This window comes from Aythya marila (genome assembly GCF_965140915.1).
Source record: "Aythya marila genome assembly, chromosome: 11".
Classification (NCBI taxonomy): domain Eukaryota; kingdom Metazoa; phylum Chordata; class Aves; order Anseriformes; family Anatidae; genus Aythya; species Aythya marila.
In genome coordinates this window covers 10,993,939-11,009,634 of record NC_139052.1, presented here as the reverse complement: position 1 = coordinate 11,009,634, position 15,696 = coordinate 10,993,939, and the positions used below count along the sequence as shown (strand labels likewise).

Here is a 15,696-nt window from a genome sequence, read left to right as displayed (position 1 = left end):
CCTTGGCCTTGTGGCAGTACCCAAGGTGTTTTGTGTCACCACTAAGGCTTTCAGCAATCAGTCCGAAATTAGCTGGTCTTGGAGGGGGTCCATGCAGGAGATGGGTGCCACACTCAGCTTCTGAGTCATCATGGCAAAAAGGTGCTGACACAGTGCCCCTGGGACAGGGAGGAGCTGAAGGTTTTACACATCATGGAATGGTTTGGGTTGGAAGGGACCCTAGAGGTCAGCTAATTCCAGCCCGCATGGGCAGGGATTCCACCAGCTCTGCATTTGTTTCTGAGGTTTCTACTCTCACATAGTTCAGAGGAAAAAAAAAAAAAAAAAAGAGGAACGTTGGTAGGAGCAGGAGATGACCTAACAGCTAGTTTCACAAACACTTTCTTAGGTGGTAGAAGCAGCCACAAAATACTCTTTAGATATTTTCTCCCCTCTTGCAGGTAATGTAGAAGCCTAAATCTGGCACAATTTCCATATTGTGTGCTCCAGTGAATTCAGCACATAGTTGTGTGCCCGTGCTTGATCTGGAGCGTGCTCCTGTTGTGGGACGATGCCAACATGCAGAGGTGGTATAAACAGTTGTGGACAACCTCAGACGTGAACCACATCCCCATGTCTCAAGGGACTGTGTGTTTGTTGTAATTTTAAGCATTTGAGCAAAAACTCTTGTGTACTGCTTTCGTCCCTGACATCCTTCTCAGCCTACTGAGATGTTGATTTAGAAACAGCTGTCTTTGGGATGGGGAAACACTGTCATCGTTTCTTAACGCTAGCAGAAATCACACTATAGTATTTTGGATTTTTTGGTGTTTTTCAGTATCTTGCTCTATGCCTTCCTCAGGATGCGTGGAGAAGAGCTTGTGTCTGAATTCTGGGACTGAGTATCTTGCTATTTTCAAAGTAAAGCTGTGGCTTGGCTTACATGTTGTAAAGAGCTTCAGGAAACAGAAAAAAAAATCCCTTTAACTTTGGTTGTAGCAGAGCAGGTCCCCGTTGTGTTGTTGCCTGAAGTGATTATTCAGGTACCTGCTTCCAGATTATCCCAGGAAAGGGAATTCTTGGGAAAGGTCAGTGGCTGAAGACAAAGGGTGGCAGTGGCATATTTGCTGTTCCCAGGTCTGTACTAAAAGATGGTGACCCCTTGACTTTCCCAAATGGAAAGTAAGCTGGGTTGATGTTTGATTGGTGTTCTTTAGAGCTCTTGTGTGAAATGATACTAAATCTGGATTATTAACTATGAAACATGCACATCTAATGTGTGCACAACCCGAGAAACAAGAAAATAAGAAGCTTTCTAGCTTGGTATGGAAGAAGAATGTCACCTTGTTTGGAAGGCAGGGAAGATGTCTTATCCAACAAGGTTGTTCAAGAAAATAAGTAGAAGGCTAATTTTTTTCAGTATGATCCTTTACAGTTACCCAGTTTCAGGCTGCAGTGAAATAACTGAAGGACAAGTGAGCTGCAGCGAGAGGCAGGAGTGATTGGATTGAAGAGGGGATGCAGCTTAAGCTGGCTTCACTCCATGAGAAAACTTATCCTGTATCGTACCTAAGACTTCTCACTTTAATTGGAATTTCTTACCGCGACTGTTTGAATTAGTTAGACATCTTCATGTGTCTTGTATCTGTTCACAAGGAAAGTAAGGCAAAATGTGTGCTTATTCCTGCCAGTGGTTTGGAAAATACTGTCTTATCTTTCTGAATGGCCTTGGGTAAAGTCCGTGTTAATGGGGCAGATAACAGGTAAATGAGTTCCCTAGGTGAGGCCAAAATGTGAGTGACATCGGTGGATCCTGGTCGTTTTGGAGAAGGGAAGAGGAACGTGGATGTGGTCCCGGACAGTCAGGACAGGAGGAGATTGGGAGCAACTACGGGGATGAGAAGGCGATGATGCTGGGAGTGAGAAGGTGGAGCGGAAAGACCTTTAGAGAAATGATTGAGAGCTTGGCTGTAATATTACATTTTGGGCTTCCAGTGGCTACGTGGTTGCAGTTACTCAAAGTACAGCAGGGAAATCCGACTGGACTTCGTTTCATATAGAATATGTGTAAGATGAAGGCAGCTAAATGGCAAGGTGGGCTCTCTGGCTTTTAGCGAGGATATAGGATTGCGAGTTACGAGTTAATCCATTTCAGAAATAGAACAGGACTTACTGGATGTGTGTTTTAACTGGATTGTATTAATGGATCTGTTATTTTTACTTTTTTTTTTTTTTTTTTTTGGAGACTTGTGAGGCCATTTTTGCAATCATCACTTGATAGGATTTATTTACTCCTCTGTTGCAGAATCACAAGAAGAAAACAGTCCGAGCTTGAATATCTGGTAGGTTGGATTTTGATCACACAGGCTGCCGTGCTGCGTGCAGGTATTATCTCTAGCCAGATGTTCCAGAGGTGGAAGCAGATGTGTCTTGTAACTTCAGGTCTGTTTGGTATGTCTACAGCAGCGTTATATTCTAGAGCAAGTTGTGTTTTTGAGGGGGGGAGTCTGATTAAATAGTTGCTAGATTATGCCAAATTAATCCAATATGCATGTTCTGCAATTTATTTTTGGATTGGAGAACTAGGTAGATCCTAATTGTCCAGATGTTCAGCGAAATGGCTGACAGGAGTGCTGTGTGAGGAATGGCTGTACTGAAGAAGTAAAGTTAAGAGGTTGGAGCAGAATCAGGTAAAAGAGGAGGGAACTGCAACGGGGGACAGGTTGCCTGTAGCACTGCCCGAGGGGTGGCTGTATCCAGCTCTAACATCCTAGCTGATATTTGTATTAAGGACCTTGGAGGCTGGATGTGTTGGAGAAATTTGTGGAACCAACAGAGTTAGAAGTCATCGGGGGAAAAACTGGCTGTATTACAGGAGGACCTAGGTGGTCATGAGGACTGCATAGGAATGGGGTGAAGCAATTGAGAAGCAGGATATGTGTTTGGTTGCAGGAAGGCTCTGAACAACCACTTTACAACCACTTTGTGCGAGGGATTCGAGTCAACCTGCAGCACCAGCCAGGGTCTTGTTAATGCTCCCTGTCGCTGCTAGCACTTACTTACTGGGAGGAACATGCATTGTTCTGCATGTATCAGGGAGAAGCTGGAATAAATGAAGGCTGGACGACTGGGGAAGTGGAAAGATGATGTTACGAGGGGAAATTAAAAGACCTTTATGAGTTTAGCTTGGCAAAGAACTGAAGCGTTACGATGGGTCTCCTTCAGTACCGCACAAGACACAATATTAAGGTGAGGGTTGTGGCGCTTCCTTCCAGAAATCCAATCTTCAGAAATGAAGTGCTTCCCTTCAGGGATCAGCCCCTGTAGTTTGTCAGCATCAGACAGTTCTTGTAGCCTTTTCGGAACTGAGCTCAAATTCCAGATGAACAAAACCCGTGCAGATCCTCATGCTTTCATTATAGGTCTGCTTTTCCTCACAAAGCGGGTGTGTGAGGCTGCTCTGTGTTCACTGTGATGTTTACAGAGTGGAGCTTTTTAAACCTATGGGCAATGCTGATGCGAGAACAGACTCATAGATTTACATGGAAAATTAGGAGCTGGTTTGTCATCATCAGAGGAATGAATTCTGGAAGAGGTTTCCCGTAGAAGTAACGAACGAAGGTTACAAACTGGTTTTGAGACAGAGCTTATTTGTTTTTTTTGGCAAGGACAGAACAGTGCACAATAATGTGCAAGAATTCGGAGTACTGTCTGACCCTCTTGGGCATAATTGTCCATCTAGTAGTAACCGGAGACATTTCCTACTTTGCTTTTTGTCTTTTTTTGATGTTACCATCCGAAATCTGCAGAGGTAGCAAAGACTTGAAGTACAACACGTAAACTAAGGACCTCTGAATTTTCCTCCACCTCTGTGCTTTTGTTCTTCCCCCTCTCTTTCTTCTTCTTCTGTTCTTTATTTGTCCAGTAAGATTTTTCAGTGAGACATGACGTATCCTGTTTATGCACCACCTACACTAGAGTTACTTAAAAGCAATTTTATGGCTGCCTTTTCTGTTTCTTCTTCCTTCCCCCTTTTAAATCAATGTTTTATAATTTATTGGCTAAAACTTGCCAGAAGCTAGTAGGACCACATGCTGCACTGGTAAGCTCTCAGCAGTAAAGTAGCAAGTAAGAAAGCAGCTATATCTCTGCTGTTTTTTTCTTCCTTTTTTTTTTTTTTTTTTCCTGCATGTTCGTGTTTTAATTTGGAAAACAAGATTAAAAATCAATAAATATTCTCGTGACCCTGTAGAGTACTGCTTTCTTCCTCTCCCAAGCCAACTGCGATGAATGCAATTCCTAGGTACCAGCAAAGGCTGACTTTGTTTGGTTTGTTTTTATATGGAGGTTTTCCCTCTGGATTTTATGGAAGCAAAGGGTTGGAGGATGTTATGGTGAAAGCACATGGAGGGAATGAGGCTGCTGGGAGCGCAGACAAAGAGATGAGTGGCAGGATAGGAGCCAGAGCCTGTACCCTGAGGCCAGAACAGCGCGCTGGGATGAGGAGAGGCTGGGGAGGAAGGAGGCTTGGGTGCAGCTCTGTGGTCCGCTTAAATCAGCGTGTGGGCTGCTGCCACACAGGGTGACAATCCCACCCTCACTTGGTCCCACAGCCCCCAGGGGATGGAGGTCAGCACACAGGGGAACCAGCATGAGAGCGAGGAGGGGATTGGGGGCAGAGGCTGTCCCTGGCGGGATGGTGCATGGGAGCTGTGAGGCTGGAAGCTGAGGGCTTCTGGCACCAAGAGGGAAGGCTCCTGCTCCCTTGTTGTTCCTCCATATGGGCACCAGTGATGCTGCCAGTGTCCAGAGCAGAAGGGCTGGGTGGTGGTGGTGGTCTCAAACCCTGCTGGTGCAGGGAAGGGCACGAGGAGGAGGAGGAGGAGGTGTCCTTGTGGAGTGCCCGTGCACCAACGCATGCAGCATGGGGAGTGTACACGAGGAACTGCAGGTGTGTGTGCAGAAAAAATGGGAAGAACAGATGAGGCCCTGTACAGGCAGCTGGCAGCAGCCTTGCGCTCACAGGAGCAGGTCCACAAAACATCTGCAGCACCAGAGGGCACGAGCAGGCCAGGAGAGCCCTGGACAGCATCAGTGCCAGCCTCCTGACCCGAGTGCAAGGGCTGCCAGTGCTCTGCTGCATCTCACATTCACTGGCAATGAGGGGCTTGTTGGATGTGTGAAAATCAAAAGCACTCGGGATTCTGAGGGCAGGGGGAAGTGTGGAGAAGTTCACAGATCTGGATTTCAGGGGAGCAGACTTAGGCCTCCTCAAGGATCTGCTTGAAAGAGTCACAGAATTGTTTGGGTTGGAGGCACCTCAGGGTCCATCTGCCCCAACCCCTGCTCAAGCAGGGACACCTGGAACAAGTTGCCCAGGACCGTGTCCAGATGGCTTTGGAAGATCTCCAGGGAGGGAGGCTCCACAGCCTCTCTGGGCAGCCCGTGCCAGTGCTCGGTCACCCACACAGTAAAAAAGCACTTCTGATGTTCATTCCATGTTACATTTTGTGCCTGGTGCCTCTTGTCCTGGCACTGGGCACCGCTAAGAGCCTGCCTCAGTCCTCTGTACACCCTGCAGCTATGTACGGACACGGGTAAGCTCCCCCTGACCCCCACTGCTCCCAGCCTCTCCCAGGAGAGGTGCTCAGCCCCTCTGTCATCTCCATGGCCCTTTGCTGGACTCTCCCCAGTCTGTCCAGCTTTCCCTTGCGTTGAGGAGCCCAGCACAGGACCCAGGGCTCCTGGCACGGCCTCCCCAGAGCTGAGCAGGGCAGGATCCATCCCCTCCCTCCAGCCCAGACCGCTGCTCGCCGCCTTCCCAGCAAGGGCACGCTGCTGGCTCCTGCTTGGCCAGGCTGGTGGCCTTCCCTCGTGGTAGACGAGGAGGGAGCAGTGTGTGCTGCCCAGCTTGATGTCAGTGCAGCTGTTGTTGCTGTCCTCTTTAGGAACCTCCTAGGAAAGCTGTGAAGTATGGGCTGGGTCAGCAGCCAGCGCGGCGGGCTGGAAGCTGGATGCGGAGCCAGGCCTGGAGGGGTGGTGTGCAAGTGCAAAGGCTGGTTGGAGGCCAGTTACTAGCAGCGTGCAAGGGTCAGGGCTGGGTCCAGGCCTGTCAAACAGCTTCATTAACAGTCTGGGTGATGGGGTACGGTGTACCCTCAGCACCTCTGCAGGTGCCACCAAACTGCTGCCATCCAGAGGGACCTGGGCAGGCTGGAGATGTGGGAGGGCAGGAACCCGAGGAGGTTCACCAAGAGCTACAAAGTCCTGCCCTGGGGAGCACCACCAAAACCCAACTCCAGGACATGCTGGAGCACCCAGCTGGGAAGCAGCCCAGCAGAGAAGGTCCTGGGGGGTCCTGAGGGACACCAAGGTGACCGTGAACCAGCAACGTGCCCAAAGAGTAAAACGGTGTCCTGGGCTGGGTCAGGCAAAGCCCTGCAGGTGGAGGGAGGGGATCCTACGAACCTTCCTTCTGTGGAAGGGCTGGGATCTTGTAGTTGGGATTAGCAAATAGTTGGCTGGCGAAGTAGGAAGGGAGTCAGTGAAAAAGCAATGTGGTGAAGATCACAGTAAAAATGGTGTGTGAGCTGCCATCCTCCTGTGTGTGATAGGACACAAAGCATGAGGAAATGCAGGGTGAGAAGAAAGAAGCAGAGCTGAGAGACTAGATGGGCAGAAAGAGGTTGGACTCGATGATCTTGAGGTCTCTTCCAACCTAGGAATTCTGCGAAATCTGCCCTGCAGGGTGGAGGGCAAGCAGAGGGCTTTAACGTTACTGTCATGAGAAAGGAGAAGGAAAAGTGCCATGTAGTCTTTGGGGACGTACTGGTGACTTGACAGTGGGGATGTGAAAGCCCAGTGTCATCCAGTAAGGGGTTGTTTTAGCAACTGGGAGTTCAGGTTTCGAGTCGCAATACGAGAGGCAGAGTGGTTGGTTGGCGGCTCCGAAGAAAAGATGTGGAAACTGAAATTCTTAAAGTTAGGGCTGACAGCAGGAGAAAAGCTCTGAGAACGTTCAGAATTAGGTTGGTTTGATGCAGCATTGTCTACATGTGGGATAGTGTCATGAAACTTCATTTTGCATTGAAATTCCTTTGTTCCCTACAGCTGGCAATTCCTAGAGCTACACACTTCGCTGCAAATACAAGAACGTATTTTGTGGTTATTGAAGAGCCTTAACTTCCAGGGAATCAGGTTTTACTTGAACGCCTTAGTTGACTGGGGCTTAATCACCCCGGTGTCTTGGGAATATTTAGGGGTGTGTGTGGAGGGGTCAGTCTTGGGAGGGTGTGAGAAGGATGCTGGGTTTAGGAGCATTGTGTGCTGGACAAGGTGCAGGAGCACTGCTGAGAGTGAACAGGAGAGGTGGGATGCGACAAAGAGCAGACGTGGTGGAGAGGGGGAGTGAGCCAGAGTGAGCCGAAGAGGGGAGAGATGGAGAAGTTCCTCACTGAATTGTAATTAAGTCCTTTAGGCTGACGGCCAAGCAGGTTCCCGTGGTGGCGTTGGCCCTCTGGGCTGACACGTTAAAACAGGCAGCTATAACCAAGGAAACAGAAGTATCTTTGTACTCCGCGAGAGTACAGAGTTAATGAGGTTAAAAGTGTCCACGTTAGGGCTGGACTTGCGTGTTCCTTCAAAACTTGAATGCCTTGGTCTCAGGGTACCAGTTTGGTTCCAGAATTTTCTTTTAATTAATAACTTCAGGTTTCTTTTGTAGCTTTTCAGATCTTTAAGTTGAACATGCTAATGAAATACCTATTTATTCAAAGAGAGCCAGGGGGAAGGATGCAGTTTGTCTATCACAAAGACCGCAGAAGAAATCCTCTGCTGGCCGCTTCTGCTCGCAGAGGTAAAATTTTGCGTAGCACCGTTACAAACTTGAGACCATCCGAGTGAAAAATCATCCTCCAGGCGTCTGGTTTGCTCAGAGACGGGTGGGCTGGCAAGAAGCTGTGCCTGCAGGAGGTGTGGAGCTGAAGGTGAGGGCTGGAGCTGCGGGCTGCCGGAGCTGGCGTGCTACCCAGCCGTGCTGAAGGATGCAGCTTGCTGGCATGCAGCCCAGTGAGGCAGTAAGTGAAAGCTAATGCAAAGTTAACGGTTAACACGAAGTGGTAATTCCCTTCTATTTTTTTTTTTAATAGCAGAAACATCCTGCTAATCTACATTGCGCCGCTCAAACTGCCTGCAGTCCCTTGGCTGCCAGAAGTGTTGGTTGTCCCCTCAGTTCTGCTAAGGCAGGAAAATAAAAGCTATTGAAAGGCTGGATTTGGGAAGGACAGGGGCTTTAGGGCACCTCTGGTGGGGGATTTTTGATATGAATATGTAAAGGACAAGTGCACTTGTGTTCCAAAAATACCAGTTCTCTTCCCCTCAAACTGTTTCACTCTGAGTCCTTAATGATTTTTTTTTTAACATAGAGGTTGTTAGCCTTATGAAATTTTTCCTCTTTTGTAGCCTCAGTTCTATGCCTTGCAATCAGCACGACCCCATGTTTTCAGCTGAAGCTACACAACGGTTGTGTCAAGGAGTCTGGGGTCTTCTTGTTAAATAGATGTGAATTTTGTCAGCATCCCTTAACCCTCTGTAGCAGCAGAGGGTCTGAACCCAATGTGAAGTGTCTCTGCTTGCACCGAAGCTGGTTCCCTTTCGGTTTGTGTCAGAAGTAGTGAAAGCGAAGGGTTTCGTGCCCCGGGTTCAGCCTCCAGTGGGGTGTTAATGGGATGGTGCCCTGGCTGCTTGCAGGCTTTGTCTGTAGCCACCGGGAGGATTGCCCACCGGGATTTTGCAGCGCTGCCAGTGTGTGAGAAGGGAGATGGCTCTGACTTTGATCCGGTGTGCTGTGCACAGCTGGGCTGGACGAAAACATGCTTGTAAACGGACCAAATGCGAGGCAGTCATTTAGTCAATTGTTTTAATGAAGTGGAAGGGTCAATGATGCTGTCTCTATGCAGACACTTCCCACAGCAAAACTGGGCTTTATCCTCAAGTTTCCTGCTTTATGAATACCTTTGTGGCTTCAGGATTGCAGTTAGCACTCTGAAAGAGTTGGTCTAGCATGTTTTTTTAACCTTAACTCTACTTCAATGAGTATTTAGGGTTTTTTTTAGTAGTTTTTTCCCTTCTGAAGACGTTAATAAATAGAAATGGGAATAAAATTAAGTATTCTGAAGTGCCTGAGCTTCTGAGCACTTTTCTGTGAGTGTGATTGTGACTTCTGAAAGAAAAGCCTGAATGCTGTGTGGCAGGCGAACCAGAATTAAATAAAACTTGTAATAAATAACTCTTGATTAAAGTGTAGGTTATGGGAGTATATGAGAAACGCAGACATTACACAACTCAAAATCATATCCTGGTAACACGCTTTAGAAATAACTGACTAATGAATGTCTCAAATTGCTGCCAGACTTCTTTGAAAAGTCATGGAAAACTAGGAGAGAGATAAAAATGTGACATCTGGAACCAAGTTAAAATTTCTCGTACAAAGCAGAAGCGTTGCAAAAGAGAACGCCAATTGGGCTCCAAGATGAAGCCTTAGGGACGTGGGGAGCTGAAACAGGGCTGCCCCTTGGCTCCTGTTCTGCCTCTGGGCAGCTAAATGGCAGGATTTCTGGCCTCAAGTCCTTTGCAGGCCTTAAGGAAAGGATGAGAATAAGCTTAAAGGCATTAGTTACCGGTTCTATTTTCTTCCACTGAACCTTTTTCAGCATTACTGTGTACCTTGGAGCGAAGGAGGAGACCACCATTCATACAGGAGTCAACTGTGGGCATTATGTACAGGGGGGAGATGTTTTCTGTCTCATCCTGTGCTGGTTTTTGCTTTTTTTTTTTTTTTTTTTTTTTTTTTTTTATTCAGTCCTGACATCTAATTTATTTTTTTAATTGCTGCAGATCACTGCTGATGGTTTCTCAGAAGTGTCTCCTTCCTGTAGTGGCAGTGGTTGGCTTGCAGGCTGTTGCTCCATGTGTAAAGCTGACTGCTTTTCCCATGCACATCACGTTGATTCGATAGCCAAACGTAACCTGCCGTGTGCTTACCTGGATACTCAGTCCTCTGTGGTCTTTTTGCAGTTCTTCGTGACTGGTTCTTATTTATAGTACACAGAGTTAACCAGGCTATCATCAGCCTTCCTTGTCATTTTACTGTTTGTTCCCCTTCCCAGATATTTTGTGAGTATTTTGAAGAGCCCAAATTCCAGCAGACCTTTCCTAGAGCCCTTCCTCCATGAAAGAGCTGTTTATTTCTGTCTTCTGACCGGTGATTTATCCATGCATAAGTCATCTTTGTGTATGCCCGAGCAGCTAGTTCCCTTGAAAGCCTTTAGAGAAGGGCATTGCAAAACTCTTTTTGGAAATCCAGGTAGACTGACCCATCTGGAGGGCACATCTTCCTTACCTTCGTGGCTTTGGAGTCCTTTGGAGAACTTGGATGAAGCAGGGAGGGAAAAGCGGTGTTGACTCTTCCCAAGTACGGTACCAGCAATGCTGGTTAAAGATGACAGTTTTCATTACTCTTACTAATTCATCCGTGACTCATTGCTCTTCGTTTTGTCTGTTTGCTCCCTAAATTCTCGTCTCTTCCATGAGACAATCTGAACTCGGAGGCTTGGTTGTTTTTTTGTTTTGTCCCCACTCTGCAGCATGGTGTCAGTGTGGGAATCCTTCCAGCTCCTGCCATGGCATCCATAGTCGCAATAAATTCGTTTCTCCTTATCCTCCCCAGACTCTTGCTTTTTATTCCCTATCATGCATGTGCACTCTCTGGCAGCTTTCCTGCTGTTGCAAGGTCTGAGGAAGATAACCGTTAGTGTTGATGCCTCTTGCTAGGTGGCCCCCAAACATTTCTACCCTGTGTCAGCATATTTTGGGTTGTTGACAGCCTTTCATGTTGTGGGGAAGCTCACTGCTTCTGTGTGTAGCCTGCACACCTCCAGGCAGCACTGCCCAGCCACAAAGCCCCTTGAATGCTGCAGGCAGAGGGGTGATTTGGGCACGTTTCAGATCAAGCACAAGCACTCCAGGCAGTGAAGAATCAGGTTTTTCTGTGTGTTGGTTGCCCAGGGGCCAAGGGAGCCTCTGGGGGTGCCAGATAGAGCATGTTGGGATGCAAGAGGTGAGCCCCAAGCTGTCTCTTTGCTGCCTTAAAATCAAAATTTAATCAGCCTCAACAAGGCAGTTTTTTGGGTTTGTGGAGAAGTATTTCTCGCTACAACAGGAGGGCAAAGGTGCTTTCTGCTTGTGTTTGTGCTGAGTCTGCTTTAAATACTAGGTGGGGTCAAAGTTGACGAGTCCTCTTCTGGCAACACCAAAAAGTGACACTTCTCACTGCAAATTGAAACCCGGTTAGAAAAAATTCTGTAAAAGACAATAAAAAAAGCTGAGACTGCCCTCAACATCAGTTTCTCCTTGTAGCTCTTCTTTGGCGATTTGAGAGCGCTTTGGAGAATTGAAGGTTGAGCTCAGCAGTTAAAATATTCCTTGCCTAGAGGTCCTGGGGGTATTTTAATTTCCCATTTTCCCATTGCCATTTATATTTTGTGGGTTCAGACCATGACTGAGTAGTGCTGTTGTTCCTTGCTGAAATTAGGGCGTTTTGGGAAGGGCTAAAATGTCCTTGAATGTGGTTTAGGTTTGGGTGTCTGTGTGGGGATTCTACAAAACAGTTCCTTCCAGCCATTCTTCTCTTTCCTATGGAAATCTTTTCTGCTTTAAATTTATTTTGTAACATCTCAAATCACGTCTTTTGGATAGTTTGACAACTTCTGAAGTTTCCTCCTTCCTCAAGGGCCTAATTTTTTATTTCCCCCTCCAAAACAAAACAAAACAAAAATTTGGATTTGTTGTAGCTGTGCATTTTATTATAAATGATGTTCTCTGATACCTGCAGTACTTTTGACAATTCTCTAACTACGTACTGGAGCATCAGAGATGCTCCATGACGTAGCAATGGTGTAGAAGACGTAGCTGACCCTCACTGCATTTGGTTTTATTTTACTTTTTGTCAGATTTAGAGAGACTTTGTCAAATCTCTCCCAGCTTTCTACCCTGGTTGCCAGCAGCGAAGTCTGAAGGACTTAGGCTGGTCCAGCTATGTGTACACGTGCTATGTTAAAAGCTTCACTTGGCCACGAAGATGTACTCCCTTCCTCAGAGCCTTCTTTAACTGGAGTGGAAGAAATGATGCAGTTAAATTATCCAGTTTGATAATGCATAATTAGCTGCTTGCTGTAGCTCATTCTTGAGCTGGAGTTAGGAGCAGAGGAATAATTTTGCATGTGTTTATTAATGACAGAAGAGACTTTAAGCTCCTAGAGGGCTCAGATCAGAAGGTAGGTATCTATTATGGCTGTTCACACGTACATACTGTTATAGTACTGAACTCTGTGTCATGTACATGTAAATGATACTTGTTCTGCAGAGCTGTATTGCTATCAGGTGAGGCCCTTCTAACAGCAGAAAGAAAAAACTGGATTTCGTAAGAGGCATGGAAACAGGGAGAAAAAGCATCTTTGCATCATTTCCAATACAAGGTTATCAAGCAATACCTATAAGGATATCATAGCACACGTGGCTCGTGTTCTTTAAAAGTTCAGAGTTGGTCCAGTTAGAAGAAATTTTGCAGGAGACACAGGTGTGGTTTTGGTAGGGAAGGCACAGCAGCACTGCGCTGTGTTCGGTGGCAAGCATTCAGAGCCAGCGTAAGGGGAGTTTGTCTGCGCTCTTGGTGATTTGGGTGCAGGACGTGGGCATGCTGAGGAAAGTGCTTTCCTTCTCAGATGTCCTAATGCTGAAATGAGGGCAGTGGCTGCGTAGGTTTTCAGAGCTAAGAGCTGAAAGTTGGTGTTTTCGTTTTGTAAAAGAAAAAAGGGAAATAAATCACATGGGGCTTGGTTTTAGAATGGATACGCTCACTTGAAATGGCTAATTAGAAAAGTTTTTAGGTTTGTTGTGGAAAAAGATGACAAAGGCAGTGCACAGCGCGTCGTAGGGCTTAATGCCAGGTAGGTAGGGGAATGTGCTGGAGCTTCCCCTAAGCCTGAAAGATTTCTGGGATGAACTGGGGGGAAGAAGCAAATAGAGAATAAATAAATAAATAACATAACCTTTCTTCCATCAGACTTGCCAAGTGTGCCAGATGATGCTGCCCAACCAGTGCAGCTACTGCGCCCACCAGAGGATCCACGCTCACAAGTCCCCGTACTGCTGCCCGGAGTGCGGGGCCGTCTGCCGCTCTGCCTACTTCCAGACTCACGTCAAGGAGAACTGCCTGCATTACTCCCGCAAAGTCGGCTTCAGGTTTGTGCCAGCTCCACAAGTTCTGCGCTGGGGTGGCAAGAGGGAGGGGGAAGTTGGATTTAGGTCTTTGGAAATGTGTCTTGCTTGTGGTGGGAGCAAAAGGGGATGTGTCACAGGACCACGTGGTTCTCAGTGGGACGAAACACATTTGGAACGGGAAATGACTAAAAGAATTTAAGGGGAGGTTTCTGAGCACAGAAATGATTTTGAGGCAGCTTTAAGTTGAAAGATGCTTGTATTAACTTCACGTTGCAGACGGTCCTCTCAGGATTGATATTTACAGCAAAAAGATTGCAGAACTTAATCCTCTAAATCTCTTTAAGGGTAGAACTTATATATATGTCAGTTATAATGGACTGAGGGATGTGTGCCTTCACAGGAAAGGTACAGATTATTTTATTGTATGTCCCTGAAACTCTGCAAATGCTTCTCATGAGCTGAGAGAAATGGAGGAAGGCTCCCAAGGTGGTGTGTATGTGTGCTTGTGCTGTCTTTTCCCCAGCCAAATTGATTGCTTTAATAAAAGACATTACTTTTCCCTACAAGCCTTTCCTGCTTTGTATGTGTAGATCACCTCAGCTGCAACACAGCTCATGCTGAGATGCAGATGATTTGCTCAGGAGATGAATGATGGACTAGGTGACCTTTCAAGATTCCTTAAAGTCCTGTTTTTTCTCTGATTACCGTTAAATACTATGAAATTCAGAGTGCATAGGGCAATTTCTGCTCTTGGAGCTGTTCTTTTAAAATTACAAATTCAGGAAGCTTCCACTGTGTGGCTTCTAAAATCACACTTAAGTTTTCAAGGGCGTTTTCTTTCGACCATGAAGACAAGAGACGTATCCAGCTGATTCTGAATTTAATTAGATAGTTTTTTTTCATGTGGGATCTGATCTGAGGGTGCACAGCCCACAATGAAGAATTAATTCGATTGCAAATTAAATGGCTCTGATACTGAGGCTGTTCGAAAAACGAATTAATTTGTGAGAAGGATGAAGGAAGAATGCTGGAAAAAGCAAACATTTCCCTGAGATGGAAAAATGTGAATGGGAATAGACATCAGAAGACTAGTTGTGGTTTTAATGTAGTTGTTTGTACTTCACTGGCACTTGAGAATCCCAAATTTAGGCGTAGCTTCATTGTGCTGAGCCACTTGTGTAGCATCCCCATCCCTGGAAATGCCCTGGTCAGTAATGGGTCACAGGGTTACTCTGGCCTGAGCTTGCTCTCTTAGCAAGGATCCAATGCTAGTCCTTTCTCTTCTGTTTCCCATTAATGGGCTCACAGTCAACAGCAACCAACAGCAGAGGTTGCTCCTGATTCTTAAATGTGTGACATTGTGTTTTTTTTTAAACATTATTCATTCCATATGTATGCAGTAATATCTTTATGATGCCTCCTTAATGCCTGTCAGCAATGCCAGCTTCCATCCATCTGCAGATGTCATAAGCAAATATCTGCTTTCTGTGCTAGGGACAGTAATGAAGATCTAAAACAAGACAGAGCTAGAGAATGCTACTTACGGTGTTTGAGCTTTAACCGGTTTCTGTAGCAGTTAAGTTTCTTTAACTTCTCTAATTTGTATCTTCTGAAGTTCATTTCTGAAAACTGAGTCCACTGAGTAGGTGAACATCTGGCTGTGCCATCCTTGTTACCCTTCCTGCCCATGCTGCTGGGTTGATGTCATTGCCATTGGTGAAAAGAGAAGAAATAAATTCAAGTCGTGGAACGATATCTAGATAATCCATGGCATCTGTCCTGTGGTCACTTAGGGACTTCTGTTCTTTCTTTTTGTTTTTGTTACTTGCAGAACTGAAAAGCCAAGGATTTCTTTTAAATCTTCTCCAGGGTCAGCTCAGCTTTTGCTGCTTCACGATAGATACCCATTTTTCTTGAATTTCTAATACATATGTTTGGTTTTGTTTTTCTGATCAATCCTTGTTCTGTTTTCTGCTGGTATCCCAATGCATCCAATGAAGTTTGGAGCAGGTTTGGTTGAATTTGAGTTTTAAGTGTGGATTACATTGAAGATGAGAAAGGTCTTCTGCAGTTTAGCATTAAAATTAACGAGACTGTCCTAAATGCTGATTTCCACTTGGCTCCAAGTGTCACCTCCCCCCCCTTTCCAGGCACTGTCCAGCTGTCCCCACAGATGTGGCACCATGTAGCACCCCTTTTCCTTCTTGGTGCCACCGGGAATGTTCAGGGGCTGGGTGATGACAGCGTAGGAAATACTCAGAAGGTTAAAACAACATCTTGTAGCCTTATCTCCTCTCACAGGATTCTTTCCAAGACTTGTACGCCACCCTTCCCTGCCCTGAGGCTATCCTGGAGCCTTCTCTTGCAAGCTATTCCCCCGTGCTTGGGATATGATAGCAGAATTTGTAATTTACAGAAATTACATGGCAAGCCTCTGAC

At 46.2% G+C, this 15,696-nt stretch overlaps 1 protein-coding gene across 2 annotated transcripts in view; it reads left to right on the top strand.

The window, feature by feature from the left end:
* ZNF592 (zinc finger protein 592) overlaps positions 1-15,696 on the top strand; it is a 40,619-nt gene that overhangs the window by 9,315 nt on the left and 15,608 nt on the right. For both annotated transcript variants that reach the window (XM_082769079.1, XM_082769080.1), the window contains exon 4: positions 13,100-13,278. In XM_082769079.1, the coding sequence (XP_082625205.1) occupies positions 13,100-13,278 (179 nt within the window). The remainder of the gene's footprint in view (positions 1-13,099; positions 13,279-15,696) is intronic.